General features: G+C 42.7%; 1 protein-coding gene across 5 annotated transcripts in view; it reads right to left on the bottom strand.

Moving 5' to 3' along the window:
- dlc1 (DLC1 Rho GTPase activating protein) overlaps positions 1–24,826 on the bottom strand; it is a 96,614-nt gene that overhangs the window by 9,666 nt on the left and 62,122 nt on the right. For 4 of the 5 annotated variants that reach the window (XM_054778623.1, XM_054778624.1, XM_054778625.1 and 1 more), the window contains 5 exons: positions 9,478–9,549; positions 8,170–8,251; positions 6,421–6,484; positions 2,922–4,570; positions 1,812–1,991 (listed from right to left, as the gene is read on the bottom strand). In XM_054778623.1, coding sequence (XP_054634598.1) covers positions 1,812–1,991; positions 2,922–4,570; positions 6,421–6,484; positions 8,170–8,251; positions 9,478–9,549 — 2,047 coding nt within the window. Of the gene's footprint in view, positions 1–1,811; positions 1,992–2,921; positions 4,571–6,420; positions 6,485–8,169; positions 8,252–9,477; positions 9,550–16,264; positions 16,533–24,826 lie in introns of those variants that run through there. The other variant, XM_054778628.1, reaches the window with a different exon arrangement.

The following is a 24,826-nucleotide window of genomic DNA, read 5'->3' as shown; positions in this document are numbered from 1 at the left end:
TAAAAAATAATCACCAGTAGTCAACTACAGTATTATAACCTGTCCTCTCGCCGTCAACAGCACGGATACAATTTGGAAAGCTGCTGCACATTTCTATGTAGCACAAACATCCATATAAAAACAAGGTAAAGTGCAAAGTATGAAATTCGGGGCTAATAAAATCAGTGAAATTATAAAATGGTTAGAACTAGGCAGTTTTTTTCAGTAGCGTCAGTCGCTTCTTATCATTGTTTCTGCTGCATAGCGCTGCGTGGGACTCCAAGTGATTCTTCTTGAGGTGTGACATTAGGACAACGCCTTAATCACCAACCAGTCGAGAAAGACGGCTGCCCCACACACAGAGCCTGGGTTCTATTCAAGGTTTCTTCCCCAGAGGAGTTTTTCCTTGCCTCCGTCACCGAGCGCTTGCTCATGTGGGCTTTCACTTGGTTCTCATTTTTGAATGTGCAAAGTGTTTTCATGCGCAAAGTGCCATGAGATAACTTGTCGTGGTGATTTGGCGCTATATAAATGTCGTATAACATACTCCAACTATTAAAAAAAATGTCATATGATCTTAAAAATAGAAATGTACATATAGATGACCACAAGGTATTCCCCCATTGGCAGTATTGCAACTTGAGTATACATCACAGAATCACTATTTAAATTCAAAGAAATGATCTGCACCACCAAGTGAAGACATTCAACCACACCTCCCAAAGAGAGTGTGAGAGTATTTTATGTGCATGCATGGACAAAAGCAAGCCGCTGCAGAATCCTGTCTCCAGGTTCACGAGACGGGTGGAGAAATAAGGCAAAGAGGATGGGGTAGTTCCATAGTCAGAAAGGGAGGAACCCCCCTGTGTCACACTATTTGTACCCGTGTATTTGTGTACAGCAAGTTCAGCACCAACATTGAATCGTATCATCAGGATGCATCCACAGATTTATGACTACGCATCTTTCTGCAAGAGTGTCAGTGTTTTGAAGATAGCGACGCTCTACGCGACGCGGGAACAAGCTCGTCTTTGTCAGTGCAGACGTTCAGAAACCTCAGACTGTTAAGCCACAGTTTGGGAGTACATGGCGAAAGAAGAAAATTATGACCCTGAGTCGGAATGCTGAATATGTGCGGGGATGCAACTGCCAACAAGTGGCCTGTGCCTTTTGAGCAAAGCCAAGAAGCTCTATTCCTGTCCTTAAAAATGACCTCAAGATGGGAAAAAATGGACAGAGAAGAACACAAATTATATGAGTCCATTTTCTTCACTTCTATGTGCCATTTTAATTTGCAAAAACAATGTATAGCATTGTTTTTACAGCAAATTTAAGTTAGAAATATATGCTACTTTAAGTCCTATAAATATATCAAGCCTGTGTATTACCCCCTGCAATTTTGGTATAGGTCATGGGAGCACATCTAAGTAAAAAATGCAAACTACATGCAGATGGGTAGAGAAAACGGATGGGAAACTTAAAGCAATTGGACCATTGTGAGTAGAATGAAGGTGATTGAGACGGAAAGGTGGAGGGATAATTGTTAAGGACAGCTCTTTCCAGCCTCCAGCTCTTGTAACACCATGCGTGTGAACCGCCATGATTGCGCCTTCAAGAAAAAAAGACAATGTAAAGCCCCTTCCCAGCAATTACAGGTCTGGGAAAAGAATGTGAAACCCAACCTTTGAGGACTGCCGTCACCACACTATACGACGATGTACAGATGGGAGGAAATCCGAGACAAAAGCACTGACTTACCATGGTTGCCATTTTCCTTACACACTACATCACTTTAATATACAGCTATTTGTGTTGTCATCCAGTCAACTCACCAGCTGAAGCCGTGTTTGTTTGTAGGGGTGTGCCTTTCCAGCAGGGCGGTGAGCTGCAGCAGTGAGAGCTTCTGAAGGAGATTCATCTGCAGCACAGACTGGCAGCTAATCTGGAGCTGGGCGGATGCCAAACTGGGACGATGAGAGTTCTGGAAGCTCAACCAGCGGAGTTTCTGCGGCCTGGAGGAAAAGAGGGGAAGGGAAGATGTGAGATGAATGTTGTTGGGGGCGTGGGGGTGGGGTGGGAGTGTGTGTGTTGGGGGGGTGCGGGGGGTTTCATACACAGTGTTCCGAGTATTATCAAGCAAAGAATCAGTTGCAGGATTACAGGGATTTGTGTGCATATCAGTCATGACCTTGTCAAAAAGCCCATGTCACCAATTGTGAGGCTGCATGTGGGGATTCTTCGGGAGACAGTCAACAGTCCCCATGGAGACCAATCACCATTCCACAGAATTCCGGACTATTACGTAAGTCTTCCCCTCATCCTTTGTTGTCACCATCTATAGAACAACTTTTTGTGTTGGTAGACATTCTATTTGATGCATTTTTTCCCCATTTACAAAGATAATGATGGTGAAGCCTGCCAGAAAATGTAGAAAGCCACTAAAATGGCTCTAAGATAGCGACACTGTATGTATAAATGACATTTGTGGTACCACCTATGGGTTGTGCTCAAAATGCTTTGGAAGACGTGTAATCATTAGACAAATGGTCAATGACTTATGGCTAATTACCTGTACCTGTCCGTGCCCTTGCAAAAACGTTCCGCTTGATTTTTCAACCAATCCTACTCCAATTTTACACGTGTGCTTGTCCGTCACCTAAAAGTGTGAACCAAATTTTGTGGTGATTCTGACTCAACATGCTAAAATTACAGTGGGTGTTTTGTCGAGCGCATTGAGCTCTGTGAGAACATTTCAAATCAATCCAATCAATTATGCGGTTTAATAACAGTGCCACTATGTGGCATATTAAAATAATAGCACACATAACACAGAAGGGGTGCATGTTTTGACCAATTTTCACCCTTTTGTGTCCAGTGCTTCAGGAAAAGAAGCATTTACGTACAGAATCATCACTGGTACGAAGCCACCTTCAATGACTGACCTGCTGGTTCTTGTTAGCGATGCTCCAACACCAGAATCTCTCCTGTCCCTCATCCCCTCCTCGCCTTCACCCAGGGGGTTTCCTGTGCTGTCTTGGTCACTTCCATTCTCTGTCTCCTCCAAACGGTTCTGCAGAGGTGAGGACGGGCAAGGCGAGGCTGAGTCCAGCGCTGAATCTGAGTCTCCTTCCTCCTCCTCCTCGTCCTCCTCATCCTCCTCCTCATCAGCTCCTATGGCCTCGGACCAGGCGTTAACAAAGCGCTGCAGGCCGCTGACATGTTGGAGCACTTCATCCAATTTTCGTTCGTCCCCTTCTTCCCCTTCTCTCTCGATATATGGAACATTGTCATAAAAACTAAGGCGGCTGTCCACAGAGCCGGAAGAGACGCGACGTTGGCGTCTACTTTGTCGCCCCCTGAGGATAACAGAGTTTCCGTTATCATTGCCGTTGTTGTTGCGTGAGCTCCCATCTTGCAGAGCTTTGGGGAAAGTGCCCGGCTTGTGACCTTCTGGTAAATAGAAGAAGACCATGCCATCCTCTTCTTCTTCCTCCGCTTGTCTGCCATCATCTTGAACTCTGTGGTTGTTCCTTCGATTCTGCTCATCAATACTCATCCCCATATTTGCCTGACACGGGACAGGTGGGGCTGATTTAGGTGGAGGCGTTGGCTGCAGATTGGATGCTTGCTGGAGAATGCTGAAGGGATCGAACCCTTCTAAGTACATTCCTCCCCTCTTAGCTGAGCCTGCCACCGTGCTGTGGCTACGAGCGCGCGTCACCGGGCTTGGTGTGCTCACTGCACTGCCGCTGCTAGCTTCAGACTGGCTGCTCCCTGTGCTTCCAGTGCTGCCATTGCTAGTCTGAGTGGAGTAGGAGATGGAGCGATTCCTGTTAAGTGTCATCGTCTGAGTTGGACTGCGTTGGTGATTGAGGTTCTGGTTGAAGTTAATACTTGGGATGTCCACACAGTTGAGCCGTTGCAGCTTGTCATCATCCAGACCTTCTTTGATGACAGGACCACTGATCTCTATCTTCCCTCCACCAGTGCTACCTTTTTTCTTCCTCTTGGAGGTGGTGCCACTGCGCAGCCGTAGACTCTCCATCCTCTTGAGGAAGCTCTTGGCTCTCGAGCGTGTGCTTTTACCACTCCCGCCACTACGGTCGAGACTTCCCCCGAGTTCTCCCATTTTCACATCAAAGGTGAACCGTCCAAGCGTCTCCAAGGGTGATGGAGGCAGCCCGTCAGACAAAGAGTCCTCATTAGCGCACCCCGACCCGCCTGTGCCCGACGATGAGCACATGCTCGCTACAGAGCTGGCACGAGTGGCTCCAACAGGAATGGCTTCCTTCGGTAAATGAAGGTTCACGTCATGGCTCTTTTGCTCTACTCTTCCGCCGCTACCGCTGCTGTGGATGGAGCCCACTTCAGGCTGCTCACTGAGATCAGTCAGCACACTCTCAGAACTGTTTCCCTCACACAGGGCCAGCTTTTTGGTTACTTGGTCCTTTGCAGGAGGTGCTTGTGCTCCATCTGTGTACAATGAAGAGAAAACCTCCAGCTCCTCCATACGGGACCAGCGCTTGCTGTCTCTTTGAAAGGTCCAGCGACCACTGATGGCGCAGGGCTCATCCTCATCGGAGTCTTCACTCTGAATCAGGAGTAAGCCAAAGAAAAAGCATAAAATAAGGGGCCATGTATAAAAACAATACATTCAAGCGTTATACTTATTGTTCGTCACATTAAAAATACCGCAACCACTTCTGAGGGGACAATACCATAGCAATGAACTTGAATAAAGTAGTCAGTGTAAAGCTTGGAAGGCAGTATACATGTGCTATCCATGAAAATAACTTAACACACAGCCACATCCAAATAGATGGCAACATAAGTAAGTACCAAAGACAATTGTGTCTTTGGGAGCTGCAGTTCATTAAGGGGAACATGAATTCCATCATGTCCTGTGACAATGTGAATCAGAGCATGATACCGTCCCTTGGGAAACTGGGCCGCATGGCAGTTTTTCCACCAAACACACCTCCAAGATGACAAGTGTCTTGCTGAGGAAGCGGAAGGTGATGCAGTGGCCAAGTATGTCTCCAGAGCCGAGGACAGTAAATCTATACTGCTTCCCAAGCTGTACACAGACTACTCTAAAGTATATTCAAGTTTCATTTCTATAGTATTGTCCCTTGAGAGGATGTAATACAATGGTTCGTGAAATGTGAGGACTGTACTCAATTTTGTGTGATACTTTATCAAGGTAGCCAAAGAAACCCAAGAACCTTTACATGCGAACATCTGGCGCATAGTTTACAGCAATTTTAAAGTGAGGTCTGGTCTTGATGACGTGAAAACATCCATGGTCGACCAAGGAAACATGTTTCAACACTTCCTGACTTCATGGAAGATATTTTCATACCAGAGAATAAAGGAGGCCATTACTGAACCACATTTACCACACATGTATCTTCCCTAGATGCACACACACCTCCCCCCAGTTTGGTTGATCTATCTCATACCGGGGGGTGTGGAAGGGGAGGGGGGTTGTGTGTGTGTGTGTGGGAGGGGGTCTTGAAGAAATTCCATTATGACCCCCATAGATCACAATGCAGTCGCACAGGCTCAGGTTATTCCCCCCTATGGTTTGTATTTTAGATAACCTAACTGATACTGCTTCTGTCATTCAACACTTACAGTCAGTTCTCCTCAGATTCCACCAGGTGACCTCAGCCCAAAAAAATCCCCTAAATAGGACCGTAACTCTTTTGACCTTTACCCTATAATGAGCAGGAGCCCTTTGAAAAGAGTGAATGCTTGGAAATCACCAGTTACAATTCAGATAAAATAACAAATCCCCCAAAGTTGTGTTAAATTATGTCAAAAACGTCAGAGCCCTATTGATTTAATCAAAGTTAATAATTTAAGCATAAGAATTGCAGTTGGGGACACTTCAACACATTCCACAGTGGCTTGTTTCTTATGTTATGCTGTTTGGAATGTGCAATAACAATAGTATTCTGCAGATATCTTATCATCGATCCAACAATCCATCATGACTATTACTATTTTTATGATTTTTGCATGAAGATTGACAGAGGGCGCAAACATGAATTCCAACATTTAAAAGGCACGAGGAGATCAGTACATTCCTCCGCGCATAAGGGGCTAGTTGTCATTCCACTGAAGATGGCAAATGACCTCTTTGACTGCCCTGAAATGAAAGGTGACACACAAGAGGGTCATCCCAATGAATAGCACCACACACGGGACAAGGGTGTTACTGTGTAGCACTTAAAACCATTAGGGAATTAAGGTTGATTTGCTTGGAAAGACAAAGTGGCAATGTGTCAGATTCTCTTGGTATAACCACACATAGATTGCTTGTCATTAAATAAGAAAAGACGACTTTCCCCTTTGCGCCTGCTGATTACTGAGGTGATGAAATGCAAATGCGGGGAATCAGAGATCATGTGTCTGCATGCACACTTTAAAACCCACCCTTTTTCTTTGCGGCGATATCTCCAGTCTCATTAGTGCACACTTGTTGAGGGTGTTGAGTCTCCTTCAAAAGGAAAACACACAGATGATATTAGAAGTCAACCCTCAGAAGAAAGGAGAGAATATAAAGAGAAAGACGCAGAGAGGAGGGGGAACCCTAATGAACTGCTGAAGGATAATCCCCACATGAGCGGGACAGCAAAGGGCAGAGAAGGGAGAGAATGTAATCTGCTGAAGTGGGGACCAAATCTTGGCGGAGGGGACAGAAACATTATCCACCCCCCATCGCTGCCCTCCCTCCCCGCCAAGCCACCTGGTGAAGTGGAGTGAGACTGGCGGGGTACCTCTGGAGAGCTTTTAAAGGAGATCACGTAACAATGGGGAGATGAAGGAAACTGAGGAATAGTTTGGTGGAAGGGGAAAGGGGGGAAGCATTGATATGATAGCTTCCAGATGTATGTAGAAACACCTGCTGTGCTTTATGACTGAAAGCTGGAATTTGTTGAAGGCATCTTCATTAAAAGGCCATTAACCTCCTCATATGCTAATCAGATAATAGATATCGGGGTGTGCTAATGTTTTCACATAAGTAACACTTCTACTCCTGAACTGTTGCACACGAGGATGAAAACCACAGCTCAATGTGTTCTACAAAACATTGACTGTAACTTGAAGGTGTTTAGCCACTGACTTTGGTAGACAACTTTAGGGGACTGATAAAAATGTATAACATTTGAGCAAGATTGGTTGAAAAACATGGCCAACATTTTGTATGATTCGGTCGGTTTTGATATCGGTTTTCGATGAAAATGTTCTCCATAATTTTGCCTCGGTTTTTGTACAATATTGCACGTGACAAACTAACCCTTTTGCCCTGTATCGTATCATTTCGCGGAATCGAATGCCCAAGCAAAGCGCCTTCTGGGTTGCCAACTCACGTGCATTTTTTATTGAACGTGACTGGTAAATAACCTGCCATGGGGCAAAGTAAGGCTTACTCCTGATTGCGCCCCTCCCTTTCTCCACCCTCTCAGCTCCTCACCGTCTTCACCACCAAGAGTCTTCAATAAAGGTAAAAATGATTAAATGTTCATTTTTCCATTTAAAATGATTTTGCATTGTTTTCTAGACGTAAAACTGTAATTATTCTCTATAAAATGTATTGTTGTCAATATTTTTGGGTGTCTGAAACAAATTCATTTGATTTTTTTAATTAGTTCCTATGGGAAAAATTGCTTCGGCTTTGGTCTGACCATTTTGAACAAATGAATCATGAAGACCAAGGTATGACAGTACATGTAAGCGAGCATGCCTTCAAAGCGTTTTGAGCACAAAACAACGTCATTTAGCAGCAAATGTCATTTAGCAGCTCTGTGGTATGAATGGCAACACAAAACAGTCTAACCAAACAGAGCATCGACTCCATTCCCCATGTCTCTTATGGCTTGATGACAACTTAAAGAAGCACTCAATGTAAGGAACATTGCGTGACCTGAAGGGAGTGTTGCACAAGAAAGGTATCTGCTACCTGAAATAATACAAAAAGACTTTCTAGAGATAAAAACTAAAATGACTGCCATGTTGCTTATCGTGTTTGTCTGTCAAAGCATGCTTTTGAAGTCACGCCACCATGCTTTCATTTTGGTGGCAACAGGAGATAAGTACAGAAAAGAGGCAGCAAAGGAGCAAGAGGAGTGGTGCGTAACATCAGAGCTAGGAGAAAGGATTATCATGGGCATTAAGTCTCACCTGCAGAGAGCCTCAATGGCATCCCGATCAAGGAAGTCGTGGTCCCTGGTGACTGAGGATATGTCAATGGGAAACTGGGCATCTGAAGAAAGAGAGAGACAGATCAAAACGTCAGAACACCCACCTCAGAGGTCTTCCGTCCCACCTACTCTCTCCCCCATACAGCCTGCATGAAAAGCTTAAAGAGGAAGTGGCATCTTAGCCGACCAAACAAACCCAGCTGCAGCTTTCAGAAGCATGGGGGGGGGCTGTGGTGCACTGAGGGATTGATTGAAGAATGACAATAGGTACTCGGAGCTCCTACTTCCTCCTCATTCTTTTCTGCTCTGGAGTCAACCTCATTAACACCGCACAAGTAACTGCACAGCTCCTAGACTAAGACGAGACGAGGTGGGTTCACATTCAACTGCACGCTGGAATGTTCTGGCCAAGCCCCAAATGGGAATCTTGCATCCAAAGCCTTCGGGGTGGTGATGATAAGAAAATACTATTGAGAAAATACCAGCACTTTCAGCTTTCTGTTGTACTGACATAGGCCTATCAGTCTGCTTATCTTTAGTGGGGCAATAGTCTTGACAGCACGGACAATGGAGATTGTCCCGCAGATACAAGGGGAAGGGAAAATGTCGGCACAAATTCCTAATTGTGTGGAGGTGGATGAAGCTGTGAAGTCTGCCAGGTGACGTATTGGCCTTTTCCAGTTTCCCTCCACGTCGCTCAGCACTGGCAGCATGAAACAGTCTCATCACCTTTTCACCAGCACAATGAGCTTTCCTCTCCAATAGGAAACCTTTCACGGTTAAATGGGACCCAGCATAAGAGCTGATGACATACTGACCTCAGGCCTGGCTGTTACGTAAGGTGTATGTGGTGAGCAATGTTATAGGAAATGAATGACTGATGAATACGGCTATTTAACTTTGGCGCTTAAGCTAGAAGACTTTTAGCTTAATATATAGTCCCAGTTGAGTTCATATTTGGAATACAGACTGCGCTTTAGTGTAAGGATTGTGTAGCGCCAGTGCCACGACCCCTGCTCCCCCTTCTTTACTCCTGAGGAATGTTTTTCCTGTGGGAGGTGTGCACCAAAATGCACACAACTGTGCTTGCTTTTAAATAGGTGTAATTACATCAGCGGGAAGACTAGCAAAAGGCTGAGCACTCACAGGTTGGTGCAGTGCTGACAAACCGATGGTGTTCTCATCTGATTTCAATGTGAGAGCAAGGATTAGCAGATTGCAATTTCTTAAGCTTGAAGTTGTTTATATGCGGCCAAAAGGCTGAGATGTCCCATTTACGGATACTGACCTTCATAAAGCTGGGCATATTGTGGGAAGCCTGCTGCCCGGAGCCAGGTACAGGCCTCTTTGGCTTCAATCTCTGCAGATGAAAAGAACATGGAGGCTTGTCAGACAGTGACACAATGAACAGAAATTGTAATATGCTTTACATGTGTGCTGTATGCACATAAAAATGACAGGTAAAGACATCTGTTTGACACACACACACTTTTTTGTCCAATTCAATGGACCTAGGCTCAATTTCTGTTTGCCAGGGCAAGGCAGACAAACCCCATTGAGGACCATACACTTCACTTGGGAATAATAAACAGCATGTCACAATTATATACCGTACATACGGTAAATGCCATAATTGATGCATCTTTTCAATTAACCACTGAGCTTCCCATAGTCTGCGGGTGCATGGTCTACAAAAGCAAATGTCTGGGACTCTAATTAGCACCATTTCAAAAAGCACTGACATTAACAGTCGTGGCTGTAGGCAACCTCGACAAGATGCATTTATTGTATCATGCGTGCTCAGCATCCAGCAGGTTTATCTACCTCTGCATGCGCTTTAAAATGTCGGTTACGCTACTCAGTTCAACTCATGCGTGTTACACTTATGTGCGTGACCGCACTACCGCACTGTTGCTTACAATGAACTCATCGGCAGTATCAGTGGCAGATTACTATCACTGCCCTGCTACACTGATAGAATGAGCAGATCATTCCTCCCCCACGCCATGCGACTTTTCAACACAACAGAGGGGTAGCGGTAAAACCACACACAGCACTGGACTTATTAACTTATTATGTATTATTATTATTATCATGTATTATTATTATTTATTATGTATTATTGAAATTGAACTGATCTGTTACAGATTTATTTAATTTTTCTTAGATATACTTGTTCTTATTTTCTTAACTCTCTTATTTTGCTTTGTTTGTTTTCTTTTTAAGTGATTACGTTTATTAGGACACTTTTGCAGAGCTGCTGGAAACATAAATTTCTCTTGGAGATAAATAGAGTATCTATGTATCTATTGATGCTGGTTGAGCAGTTTGTGCTTCACTGCTATACACTATTGATTGGGTTGATTGGGTTAATAAATGACCATGTAGTCAAAGAGAGCTACCTTTTTGTTTCTACTTTATCGTGCACTACAAAGTTTTAAAACATTTTCAATTGAATTACATTTTTTTTAAATAATAGCTTTTCTCCTGTTATCACCTGTTTCCAATTAACACCCCCTTTAGATAAATAAACACCCCAGTTATAATTACAGTATTTCTGGTAGTCTCTGCTAACTCAGTAGGTAGCAGCTGTGTGTCTGCAAATTGCAACAGCACACTAGTTGGTCGAAAAAATGCAATTCTGCAGTTGCAAAACTCAAATGTGAACCTGTTGACCTCATTAACTACTTTGGGTGATTCAACTATCACATGCTAGAAGCTCAAAGCATCCTTCGTGCAAGTGGTGTTAACCACCTCAAGCACCAAGTGTGTGCCATTTAAGCTTCTTAACCGTTACGTAGAACTCTCCAACTCTGCTGAACATCCTTTCTCTGACCGGTACTGCTCTCATAGGTTGTTTTATGCCTTGTCACCAGTCACTTTTAGTGCGACACTAATATGGTGAACAGCAGCGTACTGCACGATATGTTACAATAGCGACGTTTCCCAACTACCTGCGAATGCCCTTTAGATGACGTCCGCCAAAGGGCACCCATGTCTCCTTAATTGACTCCATCCCTCACACCCACAGCTTAGACAGACAGGCAAATTTCTCCAGGCCGAGGACAGCTTACTTTTACAATGCCCTTCTAAGTGTTGTGACGGCTAGTTCAAATGTAGCACAACCATGAGAAACACTTGTAAACAAAAAGAGCACTACAAAGGCAGGAAGGGACGCTGGTAAAAAAAAAAAAAAAAAAAAAATGTTGGATGAAAGTGTGTATGATTTAGTTAGGGGTGTAAAAGTGTGGAAAAAATGAGAAATTACAAAGTTTTTCCTGCTAAAAAGAGATCCAATCATTGTACATCTAATTCACACTTTTGCTAATTTTGTCTAATATACTACATAGGAAAAGTACAGTATACAGTATCTCCAATAAGGGGGAACAAAACTATCTTCATAGCGTAATAATATTGGCATCATTCAACACGAGTGATTTGGCTGACTAAAAGGCAAATTAAAAGGTAAGTTTGCCAGACACGGAGAGGCTATGGCCTACACCGTATCCACTAGTATATGCATTTACTTACCAACAACAAGCCTAGACGGCAGACAAACCTACTAACAACAAGGTGTGACACGACTAACGCAGGGCTTCCCCTTCACCGTAGCAGGGGCTAGTGGCCCCTGAAGCAACAACACCGGTGTGTGTCTGGATGTCAAATAATGTATTACCAAGTATATTTACACCTATTATATGAGTTATATTTGTCACGGCGAAGTGTGTGTGTTGACACCCGTACTTTGGTAATAAAAAGTACGGGGAAAATTATCCAAATATTTGACCTGAAATGTTTTACTTTTCTACTGTTTGCAAAGACCAACCTCATGTTTACAGACAAACCACCTTAAAGAGAGTAAAGCTATTAAAATGCAAATTAGACATGCAAACACATGGGTTAGGTTTCAACCCCCCCGCCTCCCAAAAAGACTATGGGATCCAATAAAGGGCTTAGGAGGGAGGCTGTCCCCTCTAACACACCCCATGTGTCTAATGCTGCTCAAGTTGACTTTTACATTACATTTTGGAGCAACTACCGTATGCAGAATTATTCAGAGTTAACCCAGAATCAATTCTATTTGGCAAGAGGAAGTGGAAAGTGACAGAAAGATACTAACAATACAACTGCAAGAAATCACCTCTCCTGATTATTTACATGTTGTTTGTTTCAATACCTCAGTAGGCTTGTTTCATCTGCACTGTCCGTGACAATTCCTTAGCCCTGGCCAGGGAACTACCTCACTTCCTCTTCCTGCTTCCCTCAGAGGAAGAGAGCCGAGTGGCGCTGCAGTGGCTGCTGACCACCCCGTCTGTAAAAAGCCCTGCCTTCGTTTGTTCCTGGCTAGATAATAGGTGGGGAGACAGCCAAGACAAACAATGGCTCCTGGAGGATTTGTGTGTACGCTCCAAACGTCCTCACTCACAACAGTTGAGGCAGCTGTAAAGCCACAAATGTTTAATGGCGACCATTTTAAACCGTTAAAAATAGAAAAGGTTCCGCACCTTGACGATAAGGTGAGTGAAACGTATGAAAACCGAGGCAATTTTTCCCATAGAAAATCATGTAAATCCCATTAATCCATTCTAGACACCCAAAATTATAACAAAAATACATATTAGAGAGAATAATTATAGTTTTACATGCAGAAAACAATGTAAAAATAGTTAGAAATTACAAATGGACTGAATTTATTGTTGATGCAGTACATCCTGTACATCCTGGCGAAGTCAAATTCAATAGTGTTTCTCACATTCTTTATCAAAATGTTGGCACTGGCAACATTCTTTGGCCCTCTGATGGGTTATTTAGTGTTTGTACAAAAACCGAGGCAAAACAGAATCATACAAAAACTAGGGCGTTCTAAAACCGAGGTTTGATTGTATGTGCAAAGGGGAGATAGTGGGGAGTGGGGAGATACACCATGTGAAGGCACTTAAGATTCAAGGCCCCAAGACGAGGTGAAATGACTAGGTGTAATGGGAAAGTTATGATAAAACTGGCACTCATTCCTTAGGAAGCAGTATAGATATTCATGTTCATATTTTGTTTATTTCTTGTTGCTGAGGATGAATGAAAAGACAGTGCGCATGGCTACAGAGAGTATAAGATGCACGTTAGTTGATAAGTACTTTCCTTGCCATCCCTGTGACCCGGTGACTTTAAGATCAGAGGTAAATGAGTGACCTAAGGAAACAACGTGGTATTTCCTGAAAATGGCCACTTTCTGCTATAATAGAAAACACATATTCTACTGTTTTCCGGGTCAATCAGAATCAACATTGGGATAAAATCATATGCGAAGTCATGACCAAGTGGCTCCATGTGATGTCTAAACCTGTGGCAAAGTGTGGCACAATGAGCCTCCCCTCAGAGAATATAGTATATATGTTTACTCTCTCACTGTTGAAACTGAAAATCAATAAATTTTGCCTTTAAACATAACTGAATTTTGCTTATCAGGTTTAAAAAAGGTGCTTTGCTTTATTTTTCTCACGCTGCTGTGCCACCCTTCATGACTTCTGGCGCCTCACACTTAAAAAAAAAACAAAAAACCCTAACGAAAGTTTGTGTATGTTGACTGAACAAGGGGAAAAGAATGATGAGAGCGCCTATCGGTGCATGACTAATGACAGCCATGCTGGTGCTAATAGGGATTACATTACAATCTCCAGTGACTTTTCCCACTGAATTTATTTAGAATAACCAGTGAGCCACAAATCACAGCTGCTCCCAAACAACTTCACCGGCCCGTTCTAAAATTAACCACTGCAGTCTTTTTTTTTTTTTTTGCTTTTCTTTTTGCAACACTAAACGCCAGCTTCTCCTTGCGCTCATTTAGACTCCTCCTCACCCCCATCTCTTCTCTCTTTCTTCCTGTGGCAGGAAATTCTAACAATCGCCGGCCAAAGTTTTTCCCTCCATCGTAGGAGGCCGCAGGGATCTGGCCGGCTGGCTCGGTCCCCTTCTGAATGCTCAGATCCAGTGGGACTTTTGTTCAATGTCGGCACAAATAAAAGGATGCTGCCTCTCCCACCTCAAAGGCTCTGCTGCAGACACTGCGAACTGAGAGGTCAAGAGCCTGAATATAGTTATCACTGTGGCTGGGGCTTTGAAGCTGGCAGATAGAAAAGAAGACTTGACTGACGACTGTTTTGAGGCTTATCTATAACCCAATAGGTCTCGCAGCACCAACTGCAAACCCTCAAAACAGTTGGGGGGGGGGGTTCTTATCAACTTCAGGCTCTTTCTCAATGAGCTGCAAAGTATGTCTAGACATGAAAGATGATAAATAAGACTGTTATCTACATGGAGTCATGATGCAGCTTGTGTACATCCATCATCTCAACATACAGTCGTAGTCTTGGCCTCGACTTGCCAACAGTGTAATGCTATTTTCCACCAAGCAATGCAGTTTGGTATGATTTTTCTTTGGAATTTCTAACACCAAGGGTGTCAAAATAGCATAATATGGGCAAAATTTGACTCGCACAGTTCAATGCGCTCTACCATCAACTGTAATGACATGAAATTTGGTACAGACTTTCAAGGGACTGAAAAGCACACGTGTGTTAAATTTCACCAAGACTGACTGAAGAACATGGCTACCATCAAGCAAAACGTCACAGACGTGACTTAGCTTCTAATCCATAAGTCACTGACCATTTGTCTAAAGATTATACAACTTTGAATATATCTATTGCATGTAACCAATAGGGAGCACCAAAAGTGTCTGCACTGTTTGTCCTATTTGCTGTAGCAAAGCAAGTTAAATCGTGTCTTATTGCTATCGAGTGTGGTGTCAAGATTTTGGATTTCATAACCAAGACAGCTGGTGTTCTATGAGACATTCACCATCTGGTTTGCCTCAAGTGCATGAAAAAGAACAACAAAGATACCAACACGGTCCATGGACACACACGCATGCAAAAAGCACAGCTGGCCCCAGATGGATCATCACCAGCAAACCCCAATGGACACCATGCACCTCTTCTGACGACAGATTTATGTTCACACAGAGGGGCTACAGCCGCAGGATCAGGTGACCAGGCGGATTCAAAATTAAGATAAGCTCTTCCAAAGCGAGATGCAAGTCTACCTAGTTGATAAATATGCCTTTTGACGCCGGTTCCTCCAGCAAAAGGGAGGTGACAACATGTGTGCCTCCTCACGGGATGTGAGTGAGGCCGTGTGCCAGCTGGATGAGAAATCCTGCAGATAAGGCCTCTGCTGGCTTCCTGTTTCACAAAGCAGACAAGCTGGAGTGTGTTTCCTTCAGTTTGAGCAACCACAATCGCACTAAACCAGGTGAAACACCAAGTCCAATATGTAGCTGACGTTTGCAAGGCAGTCATCACTCATTGTTGGCATTACAAACAATGTCATGGCTTTGCAATGATGATGCCATGATGTCTACAAGACGTGTGCTGCAGTGTGCTCCAGAAGCCTGCTGTTTCACATCATGTCCAAAGGTAGCTGATAAGGATTTTGCCTTTTAAAAAAAAAAAAAAAACAGCCTGGAATCAAGAGCTAAAACACACAAATCAAGTCAGGCAGCACCGGAGAAAAGAGGATTTGATACAGCCTCATCTCCTCTCATTAGCTGAAAGGTTGGCTGTGGGGCACACTTCAACACAACGTGGTATTAAATGAAGTGACACACAAGGTCGCTATGGACTGTAATCATCTTAAGAGATTTTAGGAAAAACACTGTAGCGCTAGAAGACAGCTTTATTTAAACTCTGAGTCATGAAGCGTCTTGCTCCAGTTAACCCGAGTGCGTAAAAAGGAACATTTGACGATATATACATTTCAACGAAAAAGGCAAACCATCACTAACAGAAATCAATATATGTATACTTTATATAATTTGACGCAACATATCAACTGGTTAAACAGTAATCGGTTGAATGTGAACACTCGAGTAGAACGGTGACGCAAACCTGTGCGTAAAGTTAACAACTTCGACCATATCATTACAGTAGAAGGATCCACACGTTTAAATAAATCAACGAATGTATTCTCTAATGAATCTATTTCCAAGTGTTTAAGGTTGCAATTTCAAGAAAACTTACGTTTAAGTATCATTTTTCAGCTTCTTACTCCGCCGACGACTTTTTAGTCCACAGTCAACGCGAAGCCAGCATGATAAAATCCAGAGGCTTATAAAATCGGCTTCAAATGTCCTCTGAGCCGGGCAATACAAAGTAAATCCATGGTTAGAATTTGATTTAAATTTAAAAAATAAGTACAGTCCACAATTTTAACACTTCGCCCTGCGCGGCTTTGCGTGGAGCGTTCTATCCACGGCAGGAATGTGAATGGGAAGAGAAGTGATTCAAGCTTTTGGAATGGTCCGACTGTGCCGTGGCTCCGCCCCACACACCCACCCCGCGGCTCTCCACCTGATGGAAGGGGCTGGAGATGAGACGCTCAGAAGCAAAAGGCAGGGCTTTGACTGATGACTGTTCATCATGCCTTCCCTTTAAAGCGCGTCACAGCACATTGGCGTTACTCCTCTACTGACATTGGCTTGAAATGTGCTTTAACAGCGGGTATAAAACAGAAAGTGCTCCTCCTGCCTGGTCTTGAGTGACAATCAGCTTTCCTGTTTGCAGAAGATTAGTGAGGAGATAGACTCTCCTTTGTGAAATGAGACGCACGTACACCACGACCCCTGTCACCACATGGAAACACCTTAGGCTACCTTTACACTAGTATCACGGGGAGGTACTTTCTTTGCTTTTCAGCCAAATGTTTAGATGGACCGGCAAAAAAAAAACACCTAAAAGAAGATGCTGTATGCCAGGCCAGGGGTTTGCGATGTTGTCCTCTGGATCTCATCCAAAAGCATATACAGTATATGGGTTTAAAAATGTGACATATGTAAGTACTGTAATGTTTTTATTAGTTGTAGTTGCAGCTTTATAAGCACTGTTCCATTAAATTGTGCTGTCGTCTGCCATTGTTGTTTAGTTGTTGTTATACGCGGAACACTGAACACACATTTGCATTAGGGATGGTGCCAACCAGATCTGGTTTCGGTATTGGGTCGCAATACCAGCGTAATTCACTTCGGACAAAATTTGGAAATTTCGGACACCACCTGCAGAGATTTCTGTTTCACGTCTGTGCTTTAATGTTGTCAGTAAACGTAGCAAGAGGAATATCAGCAAACGTAGCCAAAAGAGTATCAGCGAACGTAGCTGTCTCCACACCTCACTCGCGCCGCGCGCACACACACACACACACACACACACACACACACAACTTAAGTGCTCCGCCTGATGCGTTCACAGCCACACATAACACTCGAACAACCCTGACATTTCAGCAACCATGTTATTAAATATTCTCAAGGGACTCTACTAAAAAAATGAAACATTGATATACTTAGAAATATATTATTGACTTACTATCCACTGAAAATTAGTGATCACACAGCTGTTATTGTCTGAATAGCTGGCAACACAAGTGAGTCACAAAACAATTGTGTCTTGCCAACAGTCAAGCATGGACATGGTCTGGGGCTGCATGAGTGCTGCGGTTCATTGAGGGAAACATGAAGGAAACTGGGCAACATGATAAGGAGTCCAAACACACTTCAACGGTGACCAGTGCCTGGCTGAGCAAACTCAAGGTGTGATGCGTCAAGGTGAGTTAACAATGTGATGGATTGACCAAGTGTGTCTCCTCACCTGAACCCAATGGGGCCCCTTTGGGCCATTTGGTTGTACTGTACTCACGTAGGCCTACACTGAACAGTTAACACACATTGAATATGCTCTTATTTTTTAGAGATGATAGTTTCCCTTGTTTACATAAAAACGATATACACTATTTAAGTGCACTTTGAGACCTGTTTCTTGGTTTTGTGACAGCTGTCATGTAACAGAACACCGAAAAAGACACTGACAGCCACATGGACTGTTCAAGACCCACTATGGACCAAAAATCTGTAAACAAGAGGAAAGCACACAGCTCTCTTGTGGCACATAGTGACATCCGCATGTACTGCGATATTATGATCAAGTATTATTAATAACACTAATGACTAGAGTCATGCTAAAACTGCACACCAAATTTGATCAAAATATATGCAAGATGACAAACAGTAACAAACAAATATGGGTGAAAACACAACCTCCATAGTTGGCAAAGATAACTATAACGGCACTCACACATCTCACTGGCTCGTCATCTTCATTGGCTCATGCCACAATATAAATGTGTGCAGCTCTGTCTTATTTGCGTGTGTAGTTGTATACAGAATAATAAACTAAATGCCTTCAAGATTCCCTCACAACGCAGGTGGTGGTTGTGAAAGGCTACATCATTTCACATTATTTATGACTCATGCATCATTTGGATGGGAAACACATTGGCTCCTCATGTGTTTCACATTTGAATAGATGAGTCCATGCATGTGTTTGTGAAGGGGGGTGGGGCACATGGTATTCTTTTTATCTAGTCTAATTCGAAACAGTGTTTCATAGCATTCCCTCATATTCAAAGACACTGATTTATTTGTATATATTTTTTCCAAGCATGCAATGAAACCTAGAATAAGCAGAGCTTAAAGGTGAAATATATATTAAAAAACACGAGCATTAGAGGCAAATAGAGGAAACCTGTGCCACACGAAGGAAAAGAGCAATATAGTTGTGTCTGGGAGAGAACGCTCAGGACCAGGAGAATAAGCAAAGAGAGGAAAAACAGATGACGAGAGATTACCAAACAAGGTCAAATCCCACAGTTACAAAACATGACCACCCAGAGGCTGCACCCAAAACTCGACTCAGATCTATACCCTCAGCTGCGATGCCTGCTTAAAAACGTAAGGGGGAGGGGAGTATGGTGAAGCAGTAAGAAACATACAATAGCAGCTTTTGCTAAATGGGGGCAAATGTATGACTGTATTATATATAGCACATATGGCATGCATGCTGACATTATCCGTAAACCAGAAATACGAACATACTGTATTTGAATCCTCTGCAATGTAATCCACTATACAGTAGGACTTGTAAAGTTGAACAGTGTCATATCATTTGGAGTTTATGTCTCTAATGTCACAAGTGCATTATGTCACACAGAAACTGCACATTATGACCTTATCAAATCTTGCAAGACATCAGTATATCTAGTGAGACATAAAATACATGTGTTTTGCTTTTTTTTTTTCAATGTCACCACAGTACAGGTGGTCCACGGACCCTGCATCGTTCCATGGTTACGTACACGCACCCACAAATTCATTAAAATCCTAATATTGGCCCATTAACACAAGACTTTCTCCAGAATTAGCTGCAGCAGAAGAATACATTATGTGCGGCTCACGTGCAGCCATACTACTCTCAACACTGGACTAAGGATTAAGATTGTATTGTAACATCTATCCGCACGTTGTAAGGATGACAAGGAAGTGGCCGATCAACAATCTCTTTATTGCAGAAACAAAACAGGCTACTGTCAGCCGAACCACGCCAAAACAACATCAACAATCTCAACTGTCCTCTCAACATGTAGCCATCCTCCTCCTCCCGGACCCCTACACACACAGTCAGGATACTTGTCACGTTCAAAGACATTTGGGAATCACAAAACACTTTTAACATTACACATAGCTGCCAGGTCGCTACAGTATCCTTGAGCATGTTAAAGGATCTGCTCCTATGAAAGCAACAATAATAACAGCAGCATACTGGTCTTACTATGGACATGGAAACATTGCTCACCCTTTGGCTTTTATTTTCTATTACTTTTAATGTTTTTTTAAATTCTATTTTATTACTTTTACTGTTTCATTCAATTCTTGTATTGAGTGTTTTATTACTATATTCTATGTCCTTCATGTTCAGTGTGAGTAACTTAGGTATACTTCAGGTACAAAATCCGACTTACACCAAAACCGTACTTACGTCACAGTCTAAAAACGGAACTCGCTAGTAACCACCTGTAATGGCAAAAAAGTGCGATGACAACATTCAAACCAGGAATAGAACTTACTGCAATGTAGGAAAGCGGAACAAAGGTCTCCAGCCTTGCTACAGAGTTGAGAATAGTAGTAAAAGAAGAAGAATAACAACGGAATGTACAGGAAAGACAGTTGCTTGACTCACCTCTTAAGTACTAGCAGTGACCTCCCACTGCACTGTCACTCACAGTCATGAAAGTCTATCAGCAGGTAACTTATTTGTACACTTGTATGACAGTTAGGAATGTTCAAATGTCACTTAACACATTGCCTGTACCGTTGCTAAAGATGATTATGGCGACAGTTCGACCCAGGAAAAGATTATTTCTATTTTGAACTATTTCTGATGGGAGAATTTGATGTGAGCGAATCAGAAGTGGAGTGGTATAATGTTTGTAATTTCACACTTTGTGAAATTGAAAATGTAGGTTATTACAGTGAGAAGATTTAATAAATGTTCTTTGTAAAAACAAGCTGCTTCATGGAAAATAAGCGCTGGTGTTCAATAAACACAAAGCATGGACATACAGTATTTAATTGTGGTCAGTTTGACTTGCATGTCCTCTGTACTCATTGCTATTGGCTGCAGCATCAGTTGTAGGTTGTAAACTTTACTGTCACCTCTGACCCGCTGATACACAGAGGGATCATCTGGAGAGGAGGAAAATAAGGAAAGTGAGGACGTAAAATGACTTTTTAACTATGCACTTTGCAGTAGTGGTGGTAGGAATGCAGAGAAGACAGTCGGATTGCATGAAAGGTAAAAAAGGAGAAAAGGAAAAATGCAGAACCTCTCCCCATCCCCCCCCACATTACTTGAACACCTCCTTCTGGCTTGCCTTAGGGGTGTACGCTCCTCTTCTAACCCCAAACAATAAGGCCAGGTGAGGGTCAGCGGATGGATGTGTCAGTCCAACACACACACACACACACGCACACATACTCCCAAGGCCGTGTCAACAAAGGCTCACTAAAGAGATAAGAGAGTTATGGCTCAGCAGAGGCCGAGCCCCCCTGAAAGAGATAAATGTAAGTAGCTATACCATCAGTCATTTTATTGTGCTGTGTTAAAATGACCCTACCTGTCAAGTTAATACGTATACTGTTAGGTAAGAGTGTGTAATGCAGTCCTCCTTTTACTGATACTGTGGCAGGTAATGACTTTAACTGCTGTGTGTGTGTGTGTGTGTGTGTGTGTGTGTGTGTGTGTCCGTGAGCTTCAAAACAGGAACCTCCAAAAATAACCCATCTGTACTAGATTAGTCCTCTATCGCAGTGATTGTAGAGAGAGGGAGAAATAAATGCATCTAAGTACACAACAGTGATGAGGACAGAGACGAGCTTGGCTCAACACACACCCCCCTCACACACATCACACAAGTACACAAACAAAGGAAGTGCGATGCAGACAGCGGCCCCAAATGCCTTGCCGACACCCTCTCCGGGCTTTGATGGACGGACCACCATCACAAAGGAGGCTGTACACACTCACGCACACTCACACACGTACACTTACAGCATGTACACAAACAATGGATTGATATAATCGGCTGAATCTACAAGTAAAAACCAAACAATTTTTGTCAAATCACACTTTAGTAAAGTCGGTGGTTGTATCGCTAAGGGTAAATTCCCAATATGGTGCAAGAAGGAATAAGAAACATGAGAAAAATGGCCTCTGCAGGAAGTCGTGCAGAATATTTGCTTTGTGTGAGGATAATGGTGGTGGAGTCTTGAGAATGTGTTTGTCTCCACGTTGACCAACAAAGCAGACAGCAAATTTCAAACCCTCTTATTAATTGTTTTTTCGTTTCTGGACTACAATGCAACATCTACGAAAATTGAAAACAATTGGAAAAAAATCAAGAGTCTAAACCTGTTGCCATCATGAAACCTTTAGGCTTCGAACAGTTGTCAGTAAAGTGTAAATATAAATTAATGATTGTACTTAATACCTTAATGTAGATATACTGTTCTGTATTATGGAAAATTGACTTTTTAAAGGGGCTGTATGCAACTCGCTCCAAAGTATAACATTTTTTAAAACAAAAAATATAGGAACACCACCACCGGCTACCATATGTTACCAATACTTCTTTAAAAGAACAGCTTGTACAAAAAAAAAATCCATATTTTTCACAATTACAAATTAAACAGCATAAAAATTGTCATAAAGTTTCATTCGGCTCGAACAAAATAACTGCCTTGCATGGCTGTCACTCACCACTGTCTTGTATACACGTACGTGTCCGTAGCGCATGCACATACACAAAAGCAGTCTCAGAGAACCGACTGACAATTTGGAGCCATTGTGTAGTTATGGCTATACATTCAATGATAGCTAATGTTAGTAGCTAAACATTGCCAAATCGCTAGCTTGCATACACTTATTTGGGTCTCTGGAGGGGAAACTTCAACCATATGCGGCTCTCACTTATCCTTGGAGCTCTGACAAAAGCAGAGAGAATTACAGGCCGACAGTTAGGTGTAAATGCTTAAGCAAACAATGTGAAAGTTTACCTACACACACATGCGCAGGCACTGAAACACGTGCAAGGACACGAGTCCACATGTAGTTTGCGTAAAACTTGTTATCTACTTCATATAGCTATATGACTATCCTATACAGCTATATGACTATATTGGTTTTTTATTTTACAACAGGACTTGAGAGAATTGAGGAAGTGCATCTATTAGAAGTTATCTACTGTTAAGTCCAAATAACAACGCATAGAGGCACATTATTGCTTCTACTGAAGGGTGGGGAGACCAGAGTACAAATGGTTCAGTGCAGGCAGGGAAAATCAGACCCTGAAGGGAATTGTGAAGCATCTGGGAGAAGATAGAAAGGGATTGTGGAAAAAGCAGGGTATTTCATTATTAAGAGTTGTATTTTTAGGCTTTGTGAAAAAAGCTTGTCACAAAAAAGGTTTGAGTGCTAGTTAACAACATTAATCTTAGCGTTTTATGGGAAAGTGCTTTTTTCAGGTGAATGAAACATGGCTGTTTTGATGATTGCAACATATAAGGAGTTAAGTGTGTGTGACTACATTTGTAAAGAATTACAAGCGGTGCATCTCTCTGGAAACCAACCGAATACTGGCGTAATTGCTAATGATGCCAAGTGTAATGTGACAGTTTGGGGCCATGATGTTCCACCGGGAAATTTCCAAAACCTCTCCTCGGAACAAATTAGGCGCCATTGAATCAGGCTTTCCAAACTGAACACACCCATTCATCAAGCAAGAATGAAAAAGACAAGAGTATGAATTTGTCATGCTAAATTAATTGTTAAACCAAGCGACACATCACCGTACAACGTTAGCAACTCACATCAGACGCTACGATTAATAACACCTGTCTAATACACTTTAGTTGTTCTGCCTTTTAATACATGAGGAATGTGTTATCCTTCTTTCCTATGAGACTCCAAATGAATCATCATCACAAAACACAACAAACGGATTGGTCATCCCAAAGTTATTAATGACATGCTGTGGGTGTCCAGTAAAAGTGAGGTGAAAATGTACTTTGATTGGCGGTGACGTCAGGTTGACTTGCTATGAATGAGTGTGAAGCTGGTAAAGTGGCAAAGTGGGAGGTCCGATCCAGTGCAGATCTTGTTTTTTTTTAATAATAATAAGCTTGTGAATTTGTGGAATTGAATATGGATATCAAAATAGCTATCCAAAGCATTACATGACATGACATGACATGACATGACATGGTTATAAATCAATTTGTGGGGTGATTTAGAATATGATTAAAAAAAATAAAAAAAACTCTCTTAGGGCCCTATGAAATGTTTTATTTTTTCCCAAATTCCATTTTCTCTGTTAAATTTTTTTAGATTCAGTTTTTTTTCAACCTTTTCCACTTGTTTTACCGGCATAGAGTGTGTGCTATTTGGGTTAGTGACACAGACGTCACAGACGTAATGCCAATCGCGTTATTAATGTAAGATATTTTAATGACACCCTTATTTTGTTTACACAATTAGACAAATGTGACAAGGAGCGCTCTTATTTTGAAGGCCACAATGTGCAGTGTGTGTTCGGAATGGGTGCAAGATAAACGTGCCTCTCGTCTTTTTTCCACTCAGAACCTGCACGTCGTCGTGGGCATTGCAAAATCGTCCTTACATTAAAGCAGGAAAACACAACACAGTGAAAATATACTCATCCAGCCTGAGCCGCGCACACACACACAGCTGCACTAGCTAAACTAAGCGAACTCCGCTAGCTTCCATTCACGCTCCGTAACAGAGGAGTATCCAAGGGTTTTGCAGCCGTTTCAACGTGTTTAGTAGTGTTTGTGCGGTACTTTCCTTGCGAGCTCCCTCCACCATGACACAGCTGTCCGGGCACAGTGAGAGGGAACTACTGCTGTAGCTACGGAGCCAAACATCCAACGTCCAACGTGAAACTAACTTCGCCATGGTACACCACAGACATGTCTGCATGTTGGTGTTGCGTTGTCTTCTTCTTGCGAGTGGCGAAAGTCGAATGGCAACCAGCTTTGAGGCACCTACCATGTTGGAGTGTGGCTCAAAGTTACGAACGTGATAACTCAACCGGATCGGCCCGATCTTGTGGCGGAAGCCAATATTATCCACTTCACAAATCCAGCGGATTGGCTGCCAATCCCAATCCTGAAGATC

This window comes from Dunckerocampus dactyliophorus, chromosome 6 (assembly GCF_027744805.1).
Source record: "Dunckerocampus dactyliophorus isolate RoL2022-P2 chromosome 6, RoL_Ddac_1.1, whole genome shotgun sequence".
Classification (NCBI taxonomy): Eukaryota; Metazoa; Chordata; class Actinopteri; order Syngnathiformes; family Syngnathidae; genus Dunckerocampus; species Dunckerocampus dactyliophorus.
The sequence above is the reverse complement of the archived record's forward strand: the minus strand, read 5'-3'. Positions and strand labels throughout refer to the sequence as shown.